General features: G+C 60.1%; 1 protein-coding gene across 1 annotated transcript in view; it reads left to right on the top strand.

Annotated features, from left to right (window-relative positions):
* Nfatc1 (nuclear factor of activated T cells 1) overlaps nt 1-24,545 on the top strand; it is a 97,839-nt gene that overhangs the window by 18,764 nt on the left and 54,530 nt on the right. Inside the window, exons 3-7 of the mRNA XM_077105592.1 lie at nt 3,656-3,815; nt 18,308-18,510; nt 19,945-20,117; nt 22,065-22,209; nt 24,374-24,383. Coding sequence (XP_076961707.1) covers nt 3,656-3,815; nt 18,308-18,510; nt 19,945-20,117; nt 22,065-22,209; nt 24,374-24,383 — 691 coding nt within the window. The remainder of the gene's footprint in view (nt 1-3,655; nt 3,816-18,307; nt 18,511-19,944; nt 20,118-22,064; nt 22,210-24,373; nt 24,384-24,545) is intronic.

Here is a 24,545-nt window from a genome sequence, read left to right as displayed (position 1 = left end):
GGGAAATTCCTGGGACAGGTCACCTTGGCAACAGGTTGGAGCAGGGGCAGGTTCTTGAGAAGATCCCTGGGGGGACAGTCTCCAACTTCCCAGACTCACTCAGATTGGCCTCGGAGATCACCTGACTTGATCTACCTCTCTACCCTGACGGCCTGTCTGGTCCGAGCTGCAGTCTGTCCTGATGAGAGTCTGAATGACTTCTTTGAACCAGGAGGTGGTGGGCCACGGCACTGGTGCAGAAACTGGAGCCCTGTGCTGTGTGGCCGGTGGGTGGGCCTCCCTACTCTGGAAGGGGAGTGGCCCCTCCCCAGAGGCTTGGCGGCTAGGCCAGAGTGGGCAAGGTGAGTGCGGACTCGGACGCCCTGGGTAGTGGCCCGTCGTCCGCGATGAGCTTGGATTCTGGGGTGGCAGTGCCTATGGTCCCTGCTTCCCCTGCCTTGACTTGCTCCTGGGTCCCAGCCCTTCCGTGCCGTAGAGAGCAGGGACACAGTGGGGCTTCCTCCACAAGACTAGGCACGAGAGCCCTTCTGTGTGGCCTGAGCTTGGCGTGGGGGCAGGGGGAGAGCTGGGACCCCACCCACAGTGACTCCCTGTGCCTCTGGAGACTGGTGCTGGCGGGGCTTGCGGAAGCCTGCGGGGAGCTTCCTGGCCACGGTGCCAGGAGCTCAGGGGCACCAGCAGTGCGCCCAGAGTGGGTGGGAAAGGGGTGTGAGGCCACTGTGCTCTCTGGTGGGGACCCCGAGGCATGGCCCCTGCCCTGTGAACCCTGTGTTTAGACATCCCTCCCCCAGGCTTCGCACCAGGAGGTGAGACTCAGCTGGAGGCAGACTTTCTCAGAGGGGGGTCTCAGCAGGGCAGTGGTCAGAGTGCCCCTGCCTGCACTGCACCTGCAGCAGTGCCCTGGAAGTGTGACTCCGTTCTCGGGAGCTGGCTCGGCAGCCGCCCTCGTCCCGACAGCACGGAGCCCTTCTTGTCCCTGGGAACAGGAAAGCTGGGAGCCACACTGTTTTGCCAGCCCGAGGCCTTCAGAACTCACAGAATTGAGGAAAACTTGCTTGCAAAGGATGTTCGCTTTTAGATCTACATGTGTTTTATTACTGTGTCGTGTCTTATGAGGTCCGACGATTGCATGAGTTTATGAGCCCACACCCAGTCTATGTAGTCACGAGATTGTGCTTTATAAGTGATCTTCTGAGGAGGCCAGAGAAGGGTAACAGATACTTGTCACACCTGGTGACAGTGGCTGCCACCTCAAATGGCCTGTCCACTGCCTCTGGACAGTCGGCCCCTCTGTTGGGGGGGAGACCAGCCTTCAGCCTGTGGGAAGTGGCATCTTGAGTAGGTCCAGGTATTTCCAGGACTTTTATTACTTGTGAATCAGACATATTTATCTTACTTATATCTGTTGTTCATGCACCGCATGTGGTTTTCAGTTCTGCGAGTGTTTAGGTGTAGTAAGAAGAGGTGGACAGCAGCTCAGGGGGCCCTTCTGGGGCGTAGTGTTGGCAGAGAGTCAAGCCCACTGGGACCCTGTGGTGCCCACTTGCAGGGGGGGGGGCTTCATGGTGTGGGCAGGGCAGGGGCTGTCAGGAGCCTTGGGCTCAGAGGGGCTCCCTGATTCAATTATGCAGATATTCATATCACTGGTGTTTGTAAGAGCAAAGCTCTGGGAACAACCCGAGGTTCAACAATAGAGCACTGACCATGATTGTAAATAATGAGTGTCACTGAGAACTTGTGAATCACATCCACGTAATGATTCTGTTTTTCATCAAAATGCCAAAATGCTCACAAAGTGGCCTTTTAAAAGAAAAGCCAGTTACACCGTGGCACGTGCTGTTTAGTGGAGATATGGATCTCCCCCAGCTGCAGCAGTGGCTCAGATGACAGTGTGACAAGTGGCCTTATGTGCCTGTGGGTGGCGGCCTCAGATGTTTACCTCAGCATGGACCCAGTGGGCCTCGGCTCCTGCTCAGTGCTCCCCGAGACTTTTTAAAAGGCAAATTGAGTCTAAGGCGAGTTGGATCCGTCCTGAGCTCAGGCCTTCAGCTGACCGTGCTGGTCAGTGTTCTGGTGGTACCGAGCTGGGCACGGTTAGACCACCTCTCTTCTCTCCAGTCTCGGGAGTGCAGGTTTGCATTTTTTGTTTGTTTGTTTTTGTTTTGTTTTGTTTTTGGTAAGCTGCCAAATTCATGCTGAAAATTCCCAACCCAAACCAACAACCTTGATCGTCTGTATCACAGTGTTTATTTTGTGAGACCCGACTGTAAGCTGTTCACACACTGCCGTGTAAATCTGCTGAGTCCTACTCCCGTAGGGGTCGGGGAGGGTCCAGAAGCCTTCACCTTTAGGAAGCCCCTGCCTTTCCCAGGGCAGCCTGGCGCACCCCTCTCCCTCCTGTCAACCGCCCCCCCCCACCGTGTGTGTGTGTGTGTGTGTGTGTGTGTGTGTCTGTCCTTCCTCTGTGTCTGTCACTCTCTCTCTCTTGTTTTAGTTTCCTGGGAGGTGGGTGTAGCCCATTTCTTTTCCCTGAGAATATTTTTGCTTTCTGTAGACAAAGGTAGTCTTCCTGTTAGATCAAAGCTCGCTCGTGCATGTGTATATGACACAAGTAGAGCTGGTGCCCTGGACACGGGGCTGAGGGCTACCCTGTGGGCAGCGCACCCTTTGCATGCTCGGTGCCCAACACCTGTGCCGTTTGCTGCTCAGGGTGCGGGGTGATGGCCAGGAATGCTCCTGCACCAAGAACCTGTGGCCTCTCCGCTGGCCAGAGCCGCCCCCCCAGCAGCAGGCACTCTGCCCCAAGCTCCCCACGGACCCCGGAGCCACCTTGTGCAGGAGGCCTTCTCCCTCCTGGCCCAGCTCTGCTGAGCCACTCTTCCTTCCGCCCAGCAGCCTGCTGGAAACGGCGGAAACGGGGCACATGACGTGATCACCCGACACAGGAAACAGCCGCTAGCCTGGCCACAAGCTGCTGAAGGCATCACGGTGCTTCCCGCGTCAGGGCGGTGCCCTGACTGCTGTCGAGGTCCCCTGAAGCCACAGAGGCAATCGCAGCCCGGGCTCAGGCGGTGGGTGGTGTTTCTGTCTGGGCTACAGATTCTCAGTGTGCCTGTGGCCCTGCATTTCAGGGTCACGTTCCTGTCGTGGTGGCCCAGGCTGTGCCCACATGGTGACAAACACAGTGCTCCTTCCTGAGCTTCCAGGACATCTCACAGCACGTTAGAATCTGATCACAGGGTAGCATCAGGCAGGAGCAGGGAGGATGCAGCGGGCAGTGCAATCTGTCCCCATCCTGGGTCTGCTGGCCGTCATCTGTAATGTGGTGGTCCCCAGGAAGTGTCCTGGGCAGCCACCCCCATGGCTGGGGCCCCAGAGAGGCGAGGGTGGCCTCCAGGGCCGGCTGTGGCCGAGGTGTGCAGGGCGGGGCTGTGTGGCCCGGTGCTCTCCACTCCCACCCCACAGGGCGGAGGATTCCAGAGCACTGGCCACCTGGGCTGTGTGTCCTCCTGGCCAGGCTCGTGCCTCTCTGGTCTCAAGGCTCTCAGTGAGCAGGACCCTGTTATCAGGAGTGTCAAACGGCTCCTGCTGGTGGTGGTGAGGGACACTGACGGGGTTCCCTGTGTGGTAACCAGCCGCCTCTGCTCCTTTCCAGCCCATCTCTGCCTGCCCTTGACTGGCAGCTGCCATCCCACTCGGGCCCGTACGAGCTGCGGATCGAGGTGCAGCCCAAGTCGCACCACAGAGCTCACTATGAGACGGAAGGCAGCCGGGGGGCCGTGAAGGCGTCGGCCGGAGGACACCCCGTTGTGCAGGTATGGCTCGGTGCGGACCTTGGTGCTCCTGCATCCGGCGGGCAGCCTTGGGACAGCTGCTGACCGGGCTTTTCCCCCTCGGGTTTTAGAGAATCATTGCCTCCCAACAGTTCTGCTGAATTCCAGGAACAGTAAGTGGAGAAGGCCCATTGTCTCCTCAGTGTAGATGCCCTTGACCTACGGGCCCTGTGTCCCAATAAGCCCCTTGAGACAAAATGCTGAAAGTCAAAGTGCACTCACCTCCCCACCTCCCGGCCCAGCCCTCCTGATGGCAGGCTGACTGTGCCACGCCTGCGCCGCCGGGGAGGAGAACCTGTGCTGCCTTTAGGAGGGGAGACCCGTGCCGAGCCCCCGTGCTCCACGGCGTGCCCAGCAGACATCTGCATGCGTTGGTCACAGGGCTGGTGACTTTCATGGCTCTGCTCCCTCCTTGCTGAAGGCCTTGGCCCTGCAGCAGGATTCTGCAGAAGTGCCTGGTCACCTCCTCACCTGGCTTTTGTTGGCAATGCCGGTGCTGGTCTGCTGGCCCTGGACCCAGGGAGGCTGTTCTCACCCACCTGCTGGGCCACATCTGAGGGAGCTGGCGAGCGGACAACCTGTAGCAGGGTCCCTGCAGGGCCAGGCTCTCCCGTGTGGCTCTGGTGGCACTTCCTTGCCTGGTTAACATCTTGGCAAAGGAAGCATCCAGTTTCCACAGACTTAGAGTGTCCAGCAGTGACAGCCAGGGAGGCACGTGGTGGCCAAGAGGGACAGTGTGAGACCCAAGCTAGTCTCTCCTCTGCTGGACATTGACTGAATCCTGGTGGCTGTGGAGGGGCCAGGCTCGGCTCTCAGGGTGCTGCTGCTGCTGTGCAGGACATCTCCAGGGCTCCAGCCACATGGAGCCTTGGAGAGCCGTTTTCTCCAGTGCCCCAACATCACAAAGCATCACACAGTCCCTATGATTTGGGGAATGATGCAAGCCGGAGGGGGAGCTCAGTAGGCACCCTGTATTTCTATTTTATTCCATTTAGGTAAATAAAAAGCCTGCGAGGGCCGGAGCACGTGGAGACAAATGGCTGTTTGCCAACGCGGCAATCAACCGCCTGGAATTAGCGGGCGAGGCGCAGAAGCCAAGCACTTTAGCCGGGCTCACAGATGGTGTTAAGGTGATATTTGTGGCCCGTGTGCTTGACGCCAATTAATACCCACTCTGTTAGCTGCTTGACGTGAGAAAATGCAGGAGACATCAGCACACAGCAGCCGGCTGACATTTTAAGCCTCCACCTTCTCAGGTGGAAGCAGGTCAGATAATGCGCGTGTTCAGTTGTGCTAAATAACGACAGGCATTTACCTCCCTGTCTGGCTACATTTTCACTGAATGAAAGTGCATTATTGCTGAATGGAAAAGATATTAAAAAGGAGAGGAAATGAGTCTGTTAGAGGAGGAGGCATGGAGACAAGCAGTGGAGAAACAATGGCTGAGCACCCCATTTGTTCTAAATCATATCAGTGAGGGGCACTGGCCGAGAGCTGAGGGGGCAGTGGCCACGGAGCTGGGGGACGTGAGCCTGAGCTCGGTGTGGAGGCAGAGTGCCAGGTCAGAGCTTGCAGCTCACGGCGGTTGACGGGCGGTGGTCGTGAGGCGGTCCACGGCCCCAGCTGCCATCATGGGCAGGTGTGGAGCAGGTGAGACATTTGGGAGGATTGTGAAATCGAAATGGTCACTTAAAATGTCTTTAAAGTGAATCCTCACAATTATCTAAAACTGATTGTACGTGTTGGTGGAGAGCGGCAAATCAGGGCAGGCTGGTGGCATTTCAGCACAAGGGTCCCCCAGGCCCCTGCATCCTGAAGAAAAGGAAATGCCGGTTCTGTTGGCATTTCTCATGGTGACAAATCAGTGCTGGAGAGCTTTCTGTGTGCCCGTGCAGAGGGAACCCACATCTGTGTGGGCATGGGGCAAGCAGCAAGAGATGGGGGTTGGGGGCTTTATTTTCTTTCTTGGTCGGTGGACCACAAATTGGGTAAAAATAGAGTTTGTACATAATTACAAAACATACTAAAATAGGAAACTCTCTGTTGCCATGAGCGCTCGGTAACCACAGTTTCCTCTGAGCTGTGAGTTATTTGGGCACATCCCTCAGCACTGCGGCCCTGACCCTCAGCCTCCTCTTGCTCTCAGAGCTGGGTACGCAGCATTGTGGCCACAGATCCCATGTTGGGGCCCAGCAGCCCGCAAGCCACCTCGTGGTCGGTGGTCACCTCTGCTGCTGTGACCATTCAGATCCGCCATGCACATTGGCACCTTTGCGTATTAAAAATTCTGCTCCCTTCTGTGTATACTCCAATCTTGCTTCCGAGAGGCAGACAGGAGAAGAGCAGGGGACGCTGTCTCTGATGCCAGGGCAGGTGTGGACGTGGCTCACCCCAGCACCCTCTCCCTACTGCAGGAGGCCAGATGCTCTGCCCCACCCGGCGGGGCCAGAGGTGGCAGTGCTTCAGATAGGGCAGGGCGCTGCGCCTGGCCTCCCCCGAGGTTCCTCGAGGCTACGGAGTCCCACTGAGCCCTGTGGGTGCGAGGGCAGGACCCCTTCCCTTAGTCTAGGGGCCTTCCTGTGGAACTGTCCATGCTCACAGGGTTGTGCCCTTCGCCAGGGACGGCCACACTCCCGTCCTCCCATGGACATGTCCTTGTGGCAATCTAGCAGCCACTGGCTGTGGGAGGTGAGGCCCTGGGTCTGCCTGGCCCTGGGCAAGGGCTGTGAGCAGGCTCCAGAGGAGCACAGGTGGGTCCTGCTTCTGCCACGGCATTGAAGCCCAAGAGGGAGGGCTGTGGGCTCGCCTGGACCTTCAACAGGCCTTTCCTCCACAAAGAAGACGCCTGGTTCAGGCCATCCAAAAGGACTGTCTGGGACTCTGGACGAACCTGAGGGACCTCCTGTCTTGGGCTAGCCTCTGGTTGTCAGTTCTCCTTGTCTGTCCCTGGCTGCAGTGAGAGGAGCTGAGGAACCCCAGCTCTCCTGAGGTTGCATCCTAGGGAGCACGTCCTAGAGCTCTGTGGAGGCCTCTGCCAGGCTCTGCCCTGCAGGCAGGTAGAGCTCTGCCTGGAGGGAGTCTGCTGACCTGGACCCACAGAATCCAGCTCCGTTTACCAATCACCAGAATAGCTTGCTGATAGCATCTGGCCTGCACGGGAGGCTGCTGTGCCTGAATAATTAACCACTCAAGTGAAAAGCACCCAGGACCTGGCATTTTAGGTCCATAGTTTATAACTCCTCGGTTAACAGTGGCCCATAGCTCCTGCCTGGCCCCTGGAGGGTTTGAACCAGCCACAGAGCTGGGCACAGCGCTTCCTGCCTGTGATCCCAGTGCCTCTAGAGGCTGAGGCAGGAGCACCACAAGGTCCAGACCAGCCTGGGCAACTTAGCAAGACCCTGTCTCAAAAAATAAAAAGGGCTGGGGTGCAGCTCAGTGGTAGAACACCCTGGGATCAACCCCCAGCACCAACAAAACAAAACAAAACAAAAATATCAGCAGCAGGCAAGGCTAGGGCAGGGAGTTCTCATCTGTGGGTATGAGGTGTGCACTCGGGGTATGCACAGCAGGATAGGGTGCTGAGGATCGGGAGCACTGGGGCTTGGGCCAGGTGCCCTGCTGGTGCCCCGAGCGTAGGGGATAGGTGGGGCCACCCAGGCCCTTGTGGTCCTGGGAAATTTCCTCAGGCTTCTTGGTTTTAAGGGCAATTTTGCCCCCAAGGCCCATGGCAGACACTTTCCCTGTCATACAGGAAACCCAGCAGCTGACAATCAAGGGATGAGGCCCCCCAGAAGGTGCCCTTGTCCTTGGATCGGTGACTCTGGCGTCTGAGTCGGTGACTCTCAGTCACGGGGCATCGCAGGAGCAGGCTCCCGAGTACTCCCTGTTGGTCAGTGGCCACGGGCCTGCTCTACCTGAGCCTCGCTCCATTTCTCTCAGGTGTCTCTGTGCGCCAGACAGGACTAGTGAGCCGGGGCTTCACAAGGGCCCAGGGAGAGTGCATGCTGGGAGCCAGTGGCCTTGGTCTGCTCCAGCCCAGCCCGGGGGCTCCCAGCCGAGGTGCCCTGTGGACAGGAAGACGCAGCCTCACCTGCTGTGGGCAAGCCTGCGGCCTGCACAGCAAGTGGGTTGGTTCTGTGGACTGGGCTCAGCCCCTGGACAGCCTCTCCTCTTTCAGGAGGTTCAGGGTGAGTGTCGCACCCTCCCGCCCCCCACGGGCACAAAGTCAAGGGTTCTCAGAGGTGCCTTGGTCCCCTCTGCCCACACCGCTCAGTACCAGGGTTGGATTGGACCCACGAGTATGGACAGATACCCAAAAGTGCTGTGAGGAAGGCCCTGGTCACCCCAAAATGCATGGTTCCCTGTCATGCTCCCCCCAGGAGCAAAGCCACAGTGTCCCTCAGCAGTGCCCCAGGTGCCAGGAACGGTCCAGTGGCAGCTCTCACCAAGTCCATGCCATGCCATCACCATGGGCAGCAGTAGTGCCTGGGAAAGCAGGTAGCTCCTTCCTGCACTCCCTCCGCTGGCCCCGGAAGGCAGGTGGTCAGAGGGCTCCCAGCAGGGCTTCCCACACGCATTCCCGGGGCGATGTGGAGATGACCTGCCTCGAAGCAGAGTCCACGTAGAGCTGGGCACGGAGCCCCGTCCAGAGCATGGCTCCCCAGCCCGCGTCCTCAGCCAAACCTCCCACTCTGGAGCACCAAGAGAGTTGAGAAGGAGCCGGCCTGAGTGCAGAGCTGGCCGATGACCTTCCTTAATCCTGGAACGTCCACACACTGTGGGTGGTCTCCCTGAGCCTTCTCTGAGGGCAGAACCCTCTCCAGGTGGTTTCTGGGTGGAGGTGTGGGTGCAGGCCCACTGGGACCCCTCAGCCCCCTGCAACCCTGCTTGGTGCCAGTGGGATAGGCAGCTTCTCTGGGCCCAGATGAGAATCAGCATCTGAGTGAAGGGGACAGCAGGGACGTCCCCAGCTGGCCCTCTCTTGTGCCATGTGCAGGCTTCTTCCATGTGGAACTGTGGCCTCCCTGGGCCACCCTACAGGGGCTCTTGCAAGGGTTCCTCCGAGAACCTCTGGCAGCCTCAGGGTCACCGTCTGCCCATGGACAGCTGTTAGTCGTAAAGAGTTTGTCCTGTGGGCGCGAAGCTGTGTTGTGGAGAGGGCTGTCTTGCATGGCCTGCAGGGGGCATTCTTCTGAACCTGTTTTGTGGCTGCTTCCTGCCTGGCCCTGGCCAGGCTGCCAGGGGTTGCCGGGCGTGGCAAGCGCCCTCTGGCCTGTGCCAGGGTTGGCCAAATGGGCTCATCGTCAGCATCTGCCCCCCAAGGGAGAACACTGGACTCCTGTGTGTGGACGGAGGCCCTTTCTCTGCGTCAGTGCGCATGGCATCTGGCTCTGCCGAGGTGGACAGTCGCCTCACTGGCTGTGGAGTTGGACGGCCTCAGCAGCACCTCGTGGGCAGGGAGAGGGCAGTCAGACCATGGGCCGAGGTCCCCATGATGTGGCAGAGGCTGGGTGGCATGGCAGTGCCAACACAGGGAGTCCTTTCTGAGCCTAGGTGCCTGCAGTCCCTCCCTCCTTGTTCCTAGCCCCTCCTCACCATCCTTGGGGACTCTGAGGGCTTCCTCTGTTCACACTGTGGACACTTGTCATGCTGCCAGTCCCTTCCCTCTGTGCCAGTGAACCCACCAAACTGTGCCCCATTAGGACCTCCGAGGGTCCAGTCCCAAGAAAGAGAAGGGTACCTGCTGCAGGCACGCAGACCAGCTCTGCAGTGACGGCCCTGCTCAGGGCCGTGGGGGTCAGGAGCTGGCCTCCCTGAGTGCCTGGGCATCCCTCACGGCTGGCTCCACACGGGGCCAGCCGCCCTGGAGCAGCTCTGTCCTGTGTGTGGGGAGCTGGCGGGGTGTCACTCTGGAGCCTGGGGATCGTTCAGGGGCAGAGGCGCAGGTGCCCTTTCCCCATTGTCGGGCCTGCCCTGCCCGCCCTTGGACTCCGTCTGTGCCCCTCGGAGAAGAGCTGTGCAGTCCTGAGGGGGTCCTGTGGCCCATGGAGGGTAGGTCCTCACGCCACGCCGTGGGCCACTGGCTCCTGGCCTGGGGAGGTGTCCAGAACCTGCAGTGGACCCCTGATGGGCCCTGAGGGCTCTGTCTCTGGATCGCTCTTTGCTGTGCAGAAGGGGCTTCTCTGCGGGTCAGTTAGAGATGTGGGTGCAGAGCCCTCCTCAGTGCAAGGCTCCCGCAGGCCCTCCCCCTGATGCTCCTCCTGCTTCTGTGCCTGCTGGGCCCTGGGCGCTGCTGGCAGAGGAGTCTGTTCGTCAGGGGGCCTGGCCGCCTGCTGGCCCCTAGCTGGAGCTTGGTTGCCTTTGGTGTGGGTGGAAGAGGCTGTCCACACGGAGGCCAGCCCAGGGACCTGCATCCCTGCCCCCAGGGAGGCTTCCAGGTGGGGTGGACCAGCCACTGTTCCACCTGCCCGGAGCCCCAGGACCCTCAGGCCTGCACAACTTCCCAGCCTTGCTCAGGTCCCAGGTCAATGCGAGGGGCTGAGAGATGAGCCCTGGAGGGACGCGCCCTGGCTGAGCTTTGCCCAGGGTGTGGCTCTTCCCTCGCTCCTCAGCCTCTCCACCTCAGCCCTGGCAGGAGTCGGCCCTGTGCCATGGTCCCTTGGTGCTCCATGCACAGGTACCGCGGGGCACATTCTCAGGAAGACCCCAGAGAGCTGGGTGAGGGCGCCAGCACTCCTCCCGGGCTGCCCTGGCTGAGGGTGTTTCCACAGATGGGGGTTGAGGGGCTGGGAAAGTGACAGTCTCTGGAGAAGCCCGAGGTGCAGAGCCAGTGGACAAGACTCGGCCTCCTTGGATTGCAGCCCTTCCTTGTAGAGGAGGGCGTGAGGGCTGGTTCCCAGGGACCTCCTGGCTGCAGCTCGGGGACCGTCACCAGGGCGGTGCTCCTGCCCTGACCGTACCTTTGCACTATCTGGTCTTTTTTCATGAGCTTTTCTTCCTCTGGGTTCTGCCTTTGCTGGCAGCACCAAGCCGTGTCATGGGTCGGCATCTGGTGGAGGCCTGAGGTCTGCACAGGACAAGGTGTGGGTGCCAGGACCCTGATCCTGTGCTCTTGAGCTCCCTGCCCCAGCCTCACGGAGCACAGAAAGGTGTCCCAGCTGGGAACAAAGAGGCCCAGCATTCAGAGCAGCTGTGTGGGCGGCCGGGCCAGAGGGGAGCTGCAGGTCCTGGAGAGGCCAGCGAGCAGCATTTCAGACCCCTCAGCTGCAGGCCCGGAGGGTGGCTGGGCCACTGGCCGCAGGGCTCCTTCAGGAGCGCCAGGATGACCCTCGGGTCGAAACTGCACCAGATCTGGGAGGCCAGGGGAGGGGACATGGTGGGTGGGAGGCTGGCCCAGCAGTGGTGATGCCGTCTCACAGGCCCCCGTGGCTTCTCTGTCTGTGTGTCAGGTGTGGCTAAGGCTCGCTCCACCGTGGAATGGAACGAAGCGAAACGCAGAGTTTTGTGTGAGATGCTGGGAGTGAAGTGAGGTCTCACACACGCTGGGAAAGCTCTCTGCCACTGAGCCGCACCCCAGCCCCCAGAGCTCTCGGAATAAGCCGAACAGTCGACTATCAGAGGCCCTGGAAGGCTTCAGCCCCCACAGGTGGGAGGACTGGACTGGTGGAGGAAGTCCTGCGGTGGCTTGGTGGACATCACCAGCACAGGCAGCCGCTGGGTGGCCAAGCTTTAACTGTTGTGCTGCTCATCCCGTCTCCATCCCCCTCCGAAAGGCAGAGACTTCCTACAGAGGGGCCCGGAGTCCGAGCAGCCTTCCTTCTGAAGGCCCGTGAGCTCGCGTGTCCTCCTGCCGCTGTGTGTGTGGAGCCCGCCAATCCCTGCAGGCCCACCACTTGTGCTCCCCTGCGAGCCCTTGATCCGTGTGACTGCAGCAGACCCAGTTTGTCTGTGCACATGAGTTCAAACCACGTATAAATTCTGGGTAAAATAACAGCACTACTTTATGCAGGGAGCTCAGCATTGCCGCGGTTCATCGCACATGTTCTTATACACACAAAAACAAAGGCACCCATTTCCAAACACACACACACTGACACACACAGACACACACAGTACACTTGCACACACACTCGCACACAAGCCACTCATTTGCATACACACACGCTGACACACTAGCCACTCACTTGCATACACACACGCTGACACACGAGCCACTCACTTGCATACGCATGCGCACTGCCACACACAAGCACACTCACACTCAAACACACATCCACAAGCACATTCACTCTTGCACACATATGCACATGTGACACACATGGTGCACACATGTTGAACATGCACACCCCCCACATAAGTTGCCTAGCACATGTGTGCACATGGGCGAACACATACACATGCAACACCCTGAAAACAGAGGGCACTTTCTCCATCCTGCATGAGACCCGTCTCACCCTGAGAGCCCACTACTACCACCTCTGAGCCCCCACCTGGCACTGTGCAGCAGAGCTGGGTCCCCACATCTCACAGTGATGACTCAGAGGATTCCTGAGGTCACCTGCCAGGTGCTCTGGATGATTTAGGCAGGAGTGCAGACTGTGCAGGTCTCTGTTGACACCCTTTGGGTCTCTGTCAGTGAAGTGGAGCTGTCCGTTAGTCCTCTTGGGAACAGTGCTGGAAGGTGCTGCGGAGGCAGACGGGTCTTGGGTGGTCCTCTCTGGTTCTTTCTTGGTCCCACAAGGTGTGCCCTGCGTGCACCTGGAGCATCACTTGTCTGGGTGGCCTTGTTCAGCTGGCCACAGAGCACCCACACGGTGGGCTATGGAGTGCGAGGACAGGTGGGCCTGGCCCAGCACTGCAGCCGGGGTTCGGGGAGCCCAGTGTGCTGCAGCTCCTGAAAGAGGGCGAGAGAGCGCCACGGAAGGCCCAGGCTGTCATCAGGTGCCGACCTGCGTCCTGTCTGCATTGTGCATAATGAGGAGTCGGCACTGAAACCTAACTTGGGACAGTGTGGGCACAGCACAGAGGAGCTCTTAAATTAGTTCAGTGGGGGGTTTGGGGTTGAAAATTGTGAATCAAGCCCCCAGGTTTGGTTCCCAGTACCACCAAAAAAAAAAAAAAAAGTGGAAGCGAGCTGGATTTTCCCTCCCTGCACACCTTCTGGGTATTGGGAAGTGCAAATATTACCTCTGGATCTTAAATACACAGTTTCCCTTTAAACCAGTGAGCACAACTGTGCGGGGTCATGGAGGAAGACTCGCACTAGCGTGTCCAGCTAAGTTTCCATCAGTTAACTGCCTTGTTAGTTCCATGCCACCCCTCACTGCAGATGGCACCAGGCTTGGCAGGATAAATGTGTCCTGTTGGCCTGTCACCTTGCTGTGTAAGTGCTGAGGTTTGCACAGGAGCTAAAAGCAGACACCCAGGCACAGGACACTCAGGGCTCTCACACCTGGGGACAGAATGGCTCGTTTTGTTTAGTTTAGGTGAAGCAGAGAGGCCACTGTTGTGACAGGCAGCTCTGCAAACATGATTCTGACAGATGTCGTTGTGTGCCAGAGGCAGGAGACCCGTGCAGCGGGGCCTGTGAAGAAGCCCACGTCTCTCTCCTAAAATAAGCCTCACGTTTTGAATAATAGATGCTCACCTTCCAGGCTAGACCTGGGCGTCCCCATTTCCACTGAATGGCACGTTTTCTAAAGCATCAACTCATACCCCAACTTTGCAGGCGCCATCAGAGAGCTGCCGTGGCAGGGACCCTGGGGAGTCTTGAATTGTCATTTTAAAGTTATCTGTCCCCACCAGGCCAGGCTGGAGCCGCAGGCTGCCCTGAGCCTTGTCCACCAAGAGGATTTTGGTCTAAGACTCATTTATTTGTTCTTGTGTTACATTTCTCAAAATGGAATACTAAGAGGCACAATTTGTCTCTGAGTCTCTGCTTTCCTTTCTCCTCCCCACACTGTAAAACAGCTGAGTCCAACAGAGTAAGGGTTTCCTAGCAAGTTTCTAAGTGGACACAGCTGGCATGGCTGCCTGAGAGTCCTGCAGCCTGGGTGACAGGTCCTCCCGCCCCACTGGATACTGTTGTAGAGACTCCTACTTTCATGCAGGAGAAAGGCCTGGGGATCAGGTGGGGCATCTTGTCCCTGTGGGTCAGGCCCCTCTGATCTGCATGCCATTCGGGTGCTCAGCAGGTTGGGTACTCAGTGGACAGAGCAGATGGGCAGAGAACACCTGTGCTTTGGCTCCACCGGCAGTGACCACAGCTCTCACAGGGGCCTGGGGCCTTGTGTCGGCACCCTCCACACATGTTCCTCACATGTGGCCTGAGAGCGCCTGTGGGCAGTCTGGCCAGCACCTGTGTGTCAGAAGGAACACAGCTTTTTGTACAGAAGCATCGTTGGGAAGTGATGGGCCCATGGACACTGTGACACATCACAGAGATGAGAGATGATGCCAGCCCCTATCTCCTGCTGAGGCAGGGAACAAGGCTCCCCAGCCAGGTTCCCTTCCAGCCACGTGCCGAGCACAGGGGAGTGCCGCCCAGAAACAGTGGACCTGAGACCCATGGAGCTGCGTTCTGATGTTTGGGCTACTGGCCACCCCAGCCCCATGGCTAGTGCTCATCTGTGCAGCCCAGCTCTGATGCCCAGAGCCATGGCGTCCTGCAGGCATGTCATCAGGGAGCCTGATGCAGGCTGAAAGAGTGGGCAATGTGCCCACCAACCCCACAGCAGAGGGCTGCTGACAACTATTTCCTGTCCTGGCCCCGGCACATGAGCAGCCCCCCACAAGGGCTTGTGTCCTGGGTCCCAGGTCTCCATGTCTGCCTCCAGGGTGAACCAGGCATGGCTGATGCCCATACTGCTCACTGACGGTGAACCTGGATCCTGAATGCTGGGCAGCGGGTAGCAGCTGAGGACTCCTTCCTGAGCCCTGGGTTCACACGTCTGGCCATGACTCCCTGAGGCTCAGGATGGTCTCAGTTGGGTTGGGAGGAAGATGGTCTTGGGCTGAGACCTCCCAGGGCACTCACTGGGCTGGATGTTAGGGAAACAGAAACTTGTGTAAATAAACTCCTTAGCAAGATGGTCGAACTCAGGGCTAGCCCTCAGCCAGCCACTGCCTGCTTCGGCTCCCACTTCAGAGTCACTGGTGACTGTCATCCCTAGATGTGACTCCAGGGACAGAGGGCCAACTCTCCTGAGCCTGCACTGGGGCGGCGTGGAGGGCAGGCCCTTCGGGAAGCGTGCCCCCCATGGAAGCCCCAGCAGCAGTCTCCTGGCAGCTCTGTGCCTGAGGAGCGGCTCTGCCTGTGCCCTTTTAGCCTTTGGTTTCACAGGGCGCACGTTTCCTGCTGCGGCGGTGGCAGGAGAGGATGCGGCTGGACCTGTCTGAACTGTGATCTCGGCCCGGGCTCCTTTATCTTGTGCAGTGTCAGAGCTGGCCCCGTGCCATGTGCTGACAGTTCAGGGGGCTAACAAAAGTCACGATGCCTTGCCCCTCCGGAGGCATGGCCTGGCAAGCGTCCAGCCAGAGCTGTGGCTCTGATGTCTGTGTGAAGGACACCTGAGGGGCTAGCGCCTGGTGAAAGGCCGGCATCCACTGCAGCAGCAGCTAACAGCAGGCCCGATTCTCTGCCCCCCATTTCTAAAGCTCACTGTGGTTCCCAAGTTGGCATGAAATTTGACCAGCCCCGGAGGGTGGAGCTCTGCTGAAGTCAAGCGGCCGGGGGGCGGGCCTGGGTGGCCCTGCAGCGGCTCATCTTCAGCCACTCCCTTTCCTCCCTGAGCATTCCCGGATAGTCTTTGGGCCGGGTTTTGCTTCTTCCCACAAGCCCCACTCACTCAGGGTGCTTTGCCCTCCCAAGCCCTGGTGGTGCTTCCAGACAGGTGCAGACTCCCACGGGCTCCGCAGCTCACCTGTGCATCTCCATCCTTCACCTCGGTTCCCCCATCCAGCCTCCTGGCCACTCTGCCGCCTGCCCCAGGCCTCATGCTGACCACAGCCCCCTGTCTCAGAGGCAGGCTCGGGGCTGAGCCAGGGCAGGATGGTCCGCGGTGACTGCTCCAGGGCTCAGGTCTGCCCCAGAGCTGCAGCAGCACGAGCCCTCCCCCCACCCCGGGTCAGGCCAGGAGCTTCAGGTCTGTTGCTCAGGGTGGCAGACAGGGCTTCATCAGGAGGGAAAGGAGAAAGGGGGCCTCTCAGAGCAGCGAGGGTTGGCGTCCTCCGGCCCTCCAGTCGCACTAGGGTCTCGGGGAGTGTGGGCCTCCTCCGGGAGAGGGGCTGTGGGGCCACCGAATCAGGGCTCTAGGGAGGTCTGGGCTCTCGTTCTGGCCTGTTTCCTGCCCCTTTGACCTGCCTCGGACGCTTTCCCTGGAGGGTCTTGGCTCTGGGTGAGGGGCTCTGTGGGTCCAGGTGGTGGGGAGGTCCAGGCTCCCTCTGGGGGTGTGGTGGGACCCGTGGCTTCCCCAGGGGGTGTATGTGGCTGGGGGTCCCACACACCGGGCCCGTCTTCCAGGCCCGCGGCTCGACTGTCAGAGCAGGCTGCCGCTTTGCAGTGGCCCTTCCTGTCCTCTCCTGGCTCAGCCGCCCTGGCTGAGTAGCCACGGATCAGTGACCAGGAGGAGGCTGGGCCCAGCAGGGAGCTCACGGCTCGTCCCGGGCCCAGGGCCCCACTCCTGCGTGCGTGAGGTCTCCCCTGGCCTCTGTGGCGTGTGGCCAGCATGGCTGTGGGTATTCAGCTCTGGGGGACTCTGGGCGGAGTGGCGGCGGACTGCTGGGGGCCAGGCAGAGGCGCCTGCCAAGGCCACCCGACCCCACTGCTGCTTACATCCGAGATCCTGTGTGGTTGGGGGCTGGGATCATCACCTGCGTCCTCTAGGGCACTGACCTGCTGGGGGCAGCCACACCGAGCCCTGCAGGGGCCTGCCCAAGGTTGCTGGCTCCAGTCTGGGCCACCCCCCGGGGCAGACGGGGTCTTCTGCCCCACTCAGGAGCAGGCACAGGGTTTCCACACGACCCCGATTCACCTGGGCCACACAGCGTGACTCTGCTGCTGGCCTCGCGTCTCAGTGACCACGTGCGGGGAGCTTGAGACAGTGTGAGGAGCAAGAGGAGCTCTTGGATGGAGCAGCCCAGCGCCGGGCAGCTGAGCCATAGGACCTCCTGTTGTGTCTCCCTAATACCTGGCCCCATGTGTGGGTTCAGAAGGATGCTCCGCGTGGGGCTGCCTGGCGGAGGAACTTGGCATGGCCACCTGTCTTCTGGCGCTTGCCTTGCAGACGGGAGGTCCTGTTCCTGCTGGACCTCCTCTGAACAGTCACGCTGGTGGCGGAGTGGTGGCCGCTGGGGTGGAGGGGTGGCCGCTGGGGTGGAGGGATGGCCGCTGGTGGTGGAGTGTTGGCCACTGGTGGTGGAGGGGTGGCCGTGCTGGGGTGGAGCGGTGGTGCTAGAGCAGAGCAGGTGGCTCCACGATGGCTGACTAGCTGTTGGGGAGCCATGCGGAGCCCAGGGAGGCCTGGATGAGCCTGTGACATGGGTCCAGCAGCTCACCCCTGCCTCCCAAGCTCTGGTCACTTACCCCGAAGGGAACTGGTATTCGGCACACAGACCCAGACGTGGGCTCCTGCTGCAGTGTGACCTGGACTTGTTGCCACCCTGGCAGGTGCAGCTGGCTGCCCTGGGCCTGTGCTGGGCCACGTCTCCCTCCAGGCACGTGGGTCCTGGGTCCGGTGCTCTTGAGGCCTCGCGGTACCAGTGGCTCTGCTGAGTGCAGGGATGATGGGAATGCCGTGGGCATTCTGCCGTGTGGGGTCTGCCCCTGGCTGCCAATGGCCTGCCGATCTGACCACAGCTGGCCTGTGTCCCGGCCATGTGGCCGCAGCCGCCTGAGGGGGAGGTGAGGCGCAGCACGCTGGTTGGAAGAGGGATGCCCAGCTTGGCCTGGTTCCATGCACTGTTTGTTGCAAAAGCAGGATGTGTGCGTGCCCAGCTCCAGTTAGCTGAAGGCAGGACAGGCCTGGTCCCCGGGGGAGCCAAGCGAGCCTGCCTCCCCCACACAGCCTCTGCCTTCTCAGAACCTCTGCAACCCTGTGGGAAGGCCGTGGGGCTGAGAAGACAAGCAGCCCCTGCGGGCCACCCGTGTTGCCTGGGCAGAGGATGCCCACAGGAGCATTGCGGTGGTCGACTCAGAAGCACATGAGCATGAGGCCTGAGTGGTGTACATGTGTGCAGCTGTGTGTGAACACACGTGTGCACATGTGTTGTGTGTGTGAAAATGGGGGTGGGCGTGCTCGCAGCCTGACCTGTGTCCAGGACAATGGGATGCTTTCCGAGCACAGCCTTAGAAAGCACCTGTGTGGGTCACGGGAACGGAGGTGGCGGCTGGACCTCAGCAGGGCGCCGCCTCCTTCCTCCTGGGAGCCTCCCGCGGCTCCGTGCCTAGTCTCAGGAGGAGTCTGTTTTCTTGCCAGCTGCATGGCTACCTGGAGAACGAGCCGCTCACGCTGCAGCTGTTCATCGGGACGGCGGACGACCGCCTACTGCGGCCCCACGCCTTCTACCAGGTCCACCGCATCACGGGGAAGACCGTCTCCACCACCAGCCACGAGGCTCTCCTGTGCAACACCAAGGTCCTGGAGATCCCGCTGCTGCCGGAAAACAACATGAGAGCCATGTACGTGGCCTGGCGCTCGGGGCCCAGCCAGCCTCACAAACAGTCATGGCCGTGGGTCTGTGTCTTTCTAGGGTCTCGGCCCCTGTGTATGTTGGCACCTAGAATAAGTCTCCACTGCGCAGCTGTGAGGACTCCCCAGGGTCTCCAGCTAGCTCCGGAACATGACACCTGTTTGTTTCTGAATCTAGCAGGGCAAATTAAAGGAAAGTTGAAATGCAAACATTTGAGGAGTGAAGAGGGTCCATCTCTGACAGTGAGGGACTAACCTGCTGCTGTGGCCATCTGAGGTGCAGTCAGACCCGGCTGCGCAGCGGGAAGCAGATGTGCGATGGAGATGCAGGCGCACAGCTCCTGCTGGGAGGGCTGAGTGCGCTCTCTGGGGAGCAGTGAACACAGGTGGACGCGCACAGGGCGGGTGGTGATGAGATGTGCAGGGATGGGGCATGGGGCAGGAGTGGGGATTTGGTGCCCTGGCTGCAGCTCAGGGGCAGCACCTCTGGCCCCGTGAGTCTGGCAGAGAGCTGACACACAGAAGGGGTGGGCCATCCAGGGCCCTCAGTGGCACACGCAAAGGTCAAGGACAGGAGTGCTTGGGCATCCCTTGGGCAGTGAGGAGGCTTGTGTGGTGAGCCGAGGGGCTGAGTAGGGAGTAGAGAGTGAGGCGGGGGCTGCTGGCGCCAGGCTTTGTGAGGGTCTTGTTATGCTATTTATGACTTATACACCCTCAAGTCAAATCCCAGGGAGAGCCTCCCACCACTGTGGCTTCATCCTGAATCTGTTTCCCAGGGAGGGCCAGGGCCAGACGGTGGGGAGAGGTTCGGGCTGCCAAGGCATATGCGGCTGGACCTGCTGCCCTCCTTCCCCGACACGGCCCGCAGTACCCTTGCGCTGCTGGTGCTGATGCGTGGGTCCCGTGGCCCGCCACCCAGGCTTGAGTGCCTGCTCTCTTAGCTGGAAGAAGTCTGGGCTTTTGTTTTTGGAGAATCTGAACGTGGCGCTTAGTGCTGGGGCCCAGACATGCGTGGAATCACCAAGGGGACAGCCGCCAGGAGAAGGTTTCCAGAGAAACGGTGTTTGGGACAGGCCTCACGCGTTCCTCGCAGCTTCCAGAACAGCTGAGGACACGAGGGGAAGGTGGTCATGGGGCTCTTTCCAGGGCTGCTCCTGGATGTCTGCTGTGGCAGAACGGGAGCCCAGGGCGTCTGGGAAGGTCCTGGCCCGCCTGGGTCGGGGTGGCAGGCACATCCGTGTGGCTGCCTCACTACCTGGCCCTGTCCTGCTCTGGGAGAGGGCCTTCGTTTGCTGCCTGTCCTGGGGAGGTGGGGCAGGGCCACTCACAGGAGGGGCAGAGCTTGCCGGGCCCCAGTGGGTGGGCTGGGCATGGGAGGCTGGGCGGTTCCAGTTCAGGTGTCAAGTGACCTTTTGTTTGGGCAGCATTGACTGCGCTGGGATTTTGAAGCTCAGAAACTCAGACATCGAGCTGCGGAAAGGGGAGACAGACATAGGCAGGAAGAATACCAGAGTGCGGCTGGTCTTCCGAGTGCACGTGCCACAGCCCAGCGGCCGGACGCTGTCCCTGCAGGTCGCCTCGAACCCCATTGAGTGCTGTGAGTAGACTGCAGGGCATGTCCCTCAGGCACAGGTCAAGAGAGTCTGGCCCAGGCGCTGGCCTCTGCCCGCCTCCCTCACCTGGTGTGGACCTGGAGTGCAGCAGGGATGGGGGATAGGGCAGGAGGGGGCACTTGGTGCCCTTGCTGCAGCTCAGGGGCAGCACCTCTGGCCACATGAGTCTAGCAGAGACTGTGTCTGGGTCAGCACGGGCTCCAGGGAATACCTGCTCCCTGCCGCCCAGACCAGCTCTCTGTGCACCGGGGCGGTCCCTCTGAGCTGCATGCCCCTGGGCAGCTGGGGTTGCAGAGCCACCTGGGACCCTGGCTTTCCTGACCCCGAGGTCCTGCAGGGCAGAGTAGAGCGGAAAGTCAGCCTGGGCGCTGCGGGGAGCACTGCCCCCAAGGGCACTCCACTTCCCGATCTGGAAACTTGAGCAAAGGTTTTGGCACTGCAGTCCATCCGACTGAGCAAACCTGAATGTGTGTGTGAGTGTGAATGTGTGAGTGTGTGTGAGTGTGTGAGTGAGTGTGTGTGAGTGTGCATGTGTGAGAGTGTGTGGGGGTGTAAATATGTGTGTGCATAAGTGTGAGAGTGCAGATGAGTGTGCGCGTGTGAGTGTATGAGCATGTGTGAGTGTGTATGTGTGAGTGTGTGTGAGTGTGTGCACATGTATGAGTGTGTGTGAATGTGTGTGAGTGTGCATGTGTGAGAGTGTGTGGGGGAGTAAATATGTGTGTGCATAAGTGTGAGGGTGCAGATGAGTGTGTGCGTGTGAGTGTGTGAGCATGTGTGAGTGTGTATGTGTGAGTGTGTGTGAGTGTGTGCACATGTCTGAGTGTGTGTGTGTGAATGTGTGAGTGTGCATGTGTGAGAGTGTGCATGTGTGGGGGTGTAAATGTGTGTGTGCACAAGTGTGAGAGTGCGAACAAGTGTGCGTGTGTGGGTATATAAGCACGTGTGAGTGTGTATGTGTGAGTGGGTGTGCATGTGAGTGTGCGTGTGTGTGTGCGTGCAGTGCTGGGTCACAACCCAGGACTCACACACATGAGGCACGTGCTCACCCCAGCCCCAAGCGTACAGGGTGGAAACCGTGTAGGACATTCATCTTTCTGGTGCCACCGGCTCTGTGCCTCTGGTCTCCGTGGCCTGTGTGCTGCCTGATCCTGGCCACAGTGGCAGCAGCCCGAGGCGGCTAGGGAGGGCCAGTGGCAGTCTGCAGCCTTCCCCCGTCTGCTGGGCTGACTCTGGGGCAGCAGTGAGGTCCTGGTCAGCTCTGCACAGAACCCTCTGCACCACCTTCTTCCCATCATTCCCTGCTTCCTGGAGCCCCCTGGCGTCCTGAGCGGGTCTGGGCTCACAGGGGCAGCCAGGCTGTGTCACCCTGGGTCCCCATGTCACTGCTGCCTTCTCTACCTCTCTGCCCTTGTCACCTAAAAGGCAGCCCCCCACCAGGAAGGCACTCCCCCTCCGTGTGGCTGACTCAGAAACTCTAGCTCCTCTGCACGAGGCCTCCTGGTCCACTCCAGGTCCACTCCTGGCCACCCACCCGTACCTCCAGCCCACCAGCCCTGCTCTCAGCCGCCGCTCCTCGCCTCAGTCACGCAGCGCAGCCTCCTGGCTGCCTGCCCCTTCTCCCACCCACCGCGTGGGTCCTCCAGCTCAGGCCGAGGCCAGCGCACAGGCCTCCCTGGTGTCAGAGGGCCAGGGCCAGCACTGGGGCCAGGTGAACAGTGTCCAGGTGCTGAGGCATTGTCCTATTTCTACACAAGATGCAGAATTCTGAGGATCTGCAGTGATCCGTGGAAGGCGGTAGTCAGAGCAGGGGACCCTTGTCCTCCAGGTCACGTGGTGGGAGCCCATCTCAGACCAGGGTCGGGCAGCCCCGGGGCAGTCAGACGGCAGTTTCCCTGGGGGCCATTCTCACTGTCCTCTCACCCATGCAGCCCAGCGCTCGGCCCAGGAGCTGCCCCTCGTGGAGAAGCAGAGTACGGACAGCTGCCCAGTCGGCGGTGGGAAGAAGATGGTCCTGTCAGGCCATAACTTCCTGCAGGACTCCAAGGTCATCTTTGTGGAGAAAGCTCCAGGTGGGTCCTTAGGACAGCCACCAGGGTTTCCTGCTTGGGCACTGGTGGGCGTGGGCTCCCGCTCGGCAGGCACAGGCCCGCCACGTGTGCTCTGAGTGCGCGTGGGGCAGCCCTGCGTGTCCACAGTGTCTCAGGGAGTCCGTCTGCTGGAGGGGTACAAGTGGACGTCTGGAGTCCTCCAGCTGTCCTTACTGACTCTGCTGCCAGGACCAGTGGAGGCGTGGGGCAGCTCTTCCTCTCGTCGGCTTGCTGCGCTGTGGGCCCTTGTCCTCTGGAGGGGGTTCCCGGGGCCGGGGCCTCCGTGACTGCTGGCCAGCACTTCCCCATCCTCCCCCCGTTGGCCACGTGCCATGGAACCCCTCTCCCTGCTGCCTGGGAGAGCTGGCAGCAGGGTGGTCATGAGTAGGCCGGCTTGCTAACCTTGGTGGCCATCATGTGGATGCTACAGACCAGAACTGCTGCTTCTCCTCTTGCTGGGGACCTTCCGTGCCATGGCCACGTGTGTGTGGTGTAGGTGAGATCCCCCTGCCCACAGTTCCAGAGGCCTAGGCCACCCCAAGCGAAGTGTGGTGCCATCACCTCTGCAGCTTGGTGCTCACGCTGGCCCCGGCTCAGGCACTGCTGGCCTCCGATGCAGCCTGAAGGCAGCAGTGAGGTGTTCTCAGAGTGTTGCCTTTTCCTGGGGCCCACATGCTGTGTGGCCTGCCATGGCTGCTGTCCTGGGGTCAGGGACTCAGCTGGCTCTAGGTGGGGGCCTGCGCTCTGAGGCACTGTGTTGACCAGAGAGGCTGGGCAGGGGCTGCTGCTGGCCAAAGATGAAGAGCCTGTGTCCATTGACCTTGGTTTCAGAGGATTGATAAGCCTCATGGGCGTGTCTCTGACAGATGAGGACAAGGGTGCGTGGCCACAGGGCCTGGCTTCCACCAGGGCCACGGGCAGAAGCCTGTGGGCCCCACTGTCACAGGGAGAGGCCCCGGGCAGAGGCCTGTGGACTCCACTGTCTAACAGACAGTTCTGAGTGTTGTTCTGGAACTGGGTCCTGGGCTAAGACCAGTCCCTCCTGGGCACCTTCTCCCTCTCCCCAGGACCTTTCCTTAGGACGCCGCCCCACCCAGGCACCCACACCAGGCCAGTAGCTTGGTGGCTTTGCCCTTTTCACATTTACCAACTGGAATTTTCACGAGGGTGGCCAGTCCTGCACTTAGGCTAATCACTGACAGCCACTGAAGCTTTTGGTCTCCACAATGGGGCCTTGATTTTGTACAGTTTGCAGGAAACTTAAGCACTTCAATCAACACGGGCGTGGAGAGCTCTCCCTCCAACCTGGCTGGCCTCTGCAATCATGCACGTAATTGAAAAATACTTCTGAAATTATAGAGAACAGCCAACTAGGTGAGGCGACGAGGACCGCACTGCCCGGCCCTCTCCGCAGGAGGCCAGCTGTGGTGTGCTTCAGGCCTCTCTTGCAGGAGCGTGAGAGCCAACGCTTTGCTCTCTGCACTGAGGTTTGTGCAAGGAAACCTGGGTGCTGCGCAGTCGTGAGGCCGGGCTCCTGTGCTCCGGGGGCGTCTTCCTCGTTGACAGCTCTTCAGGCCAGGAGAGGCCTGGCGGGGCGGCGGGGGGGGGGGGTGTCTCTGTGTCGGAGCTGCAGAGGGGGTCAGTGCCGTGAGGTCCGCCGTCGGCAGCCAGCATTCTCCAGCTGGTCAGAGCCCATTGTGCAGGTGGTGGTGAGGTGTGGTCACCTGCCACTTGGTGTGCAGAGCTGAGGGTCATGAGTGGCCCCCGTCAGCCTCCCCCTTGGCAGCCCTTCCCACCTTCACTGGCTCCTCCTGCCCTCACAGCTCAGCACAGTGGCTGCCTCAGGAAAGCCGCTCGTGACACCTCAGGCTCAAGGCCAGCTGACGGGCACCATCTGCCCTCCCTGCCTACAGCAGCTGGCTCTGCAGCTGCCCACTCTCTGCAGCAGTATCCAGTGTCTGGTATACAGAAGGCATGCAGTAAATGCATAGCTGCCACATAAATGCACACGGCACTGTGAGCTTATGGCCACGAGCATGCTGCAGCTGCGCATCTGGCCAGGCCCACGGCTGTTTTCATAGTCAAACAGACTGGGTGCTTATCTGTGTACCTGGACATGTGCAAACTGTGTCTTCAAAAGAAGGGGCCAGTATCCATGTAGTCTCCCCAGCATTCAGCTTCCCAGACAGCAGCTGTCACCCCAGCTCTCCCCAGGGCACCTATGAGTCACGGTGACTCCTCTCTGTACCCTGGTGATGAGATCTCCGAGTTTTTTTGTTTTTTTTTAAATTTTTTGAGAAACCACTGAACTCAAAAACACAG

Source organism: Callospermophilus lateralis, chromosome 17, assembly GCF_048772815.1.
Source record: "Callospermophilus lateralis isolate mCalLat2 chromosome 17, mCalLat2.hap1, whole genome shotgun sequence".
NCBI classification, from domain to species: domain Eukaryota; kingdom Metazoa; phylum Chordata; class Mammalia; order Rodentia; family Sciuridae; genus Callospermophilus; species Callospermophilus lateralis.
This window is presented reverse-complemented; position numbering and strand designations above follow the sequence as displayed.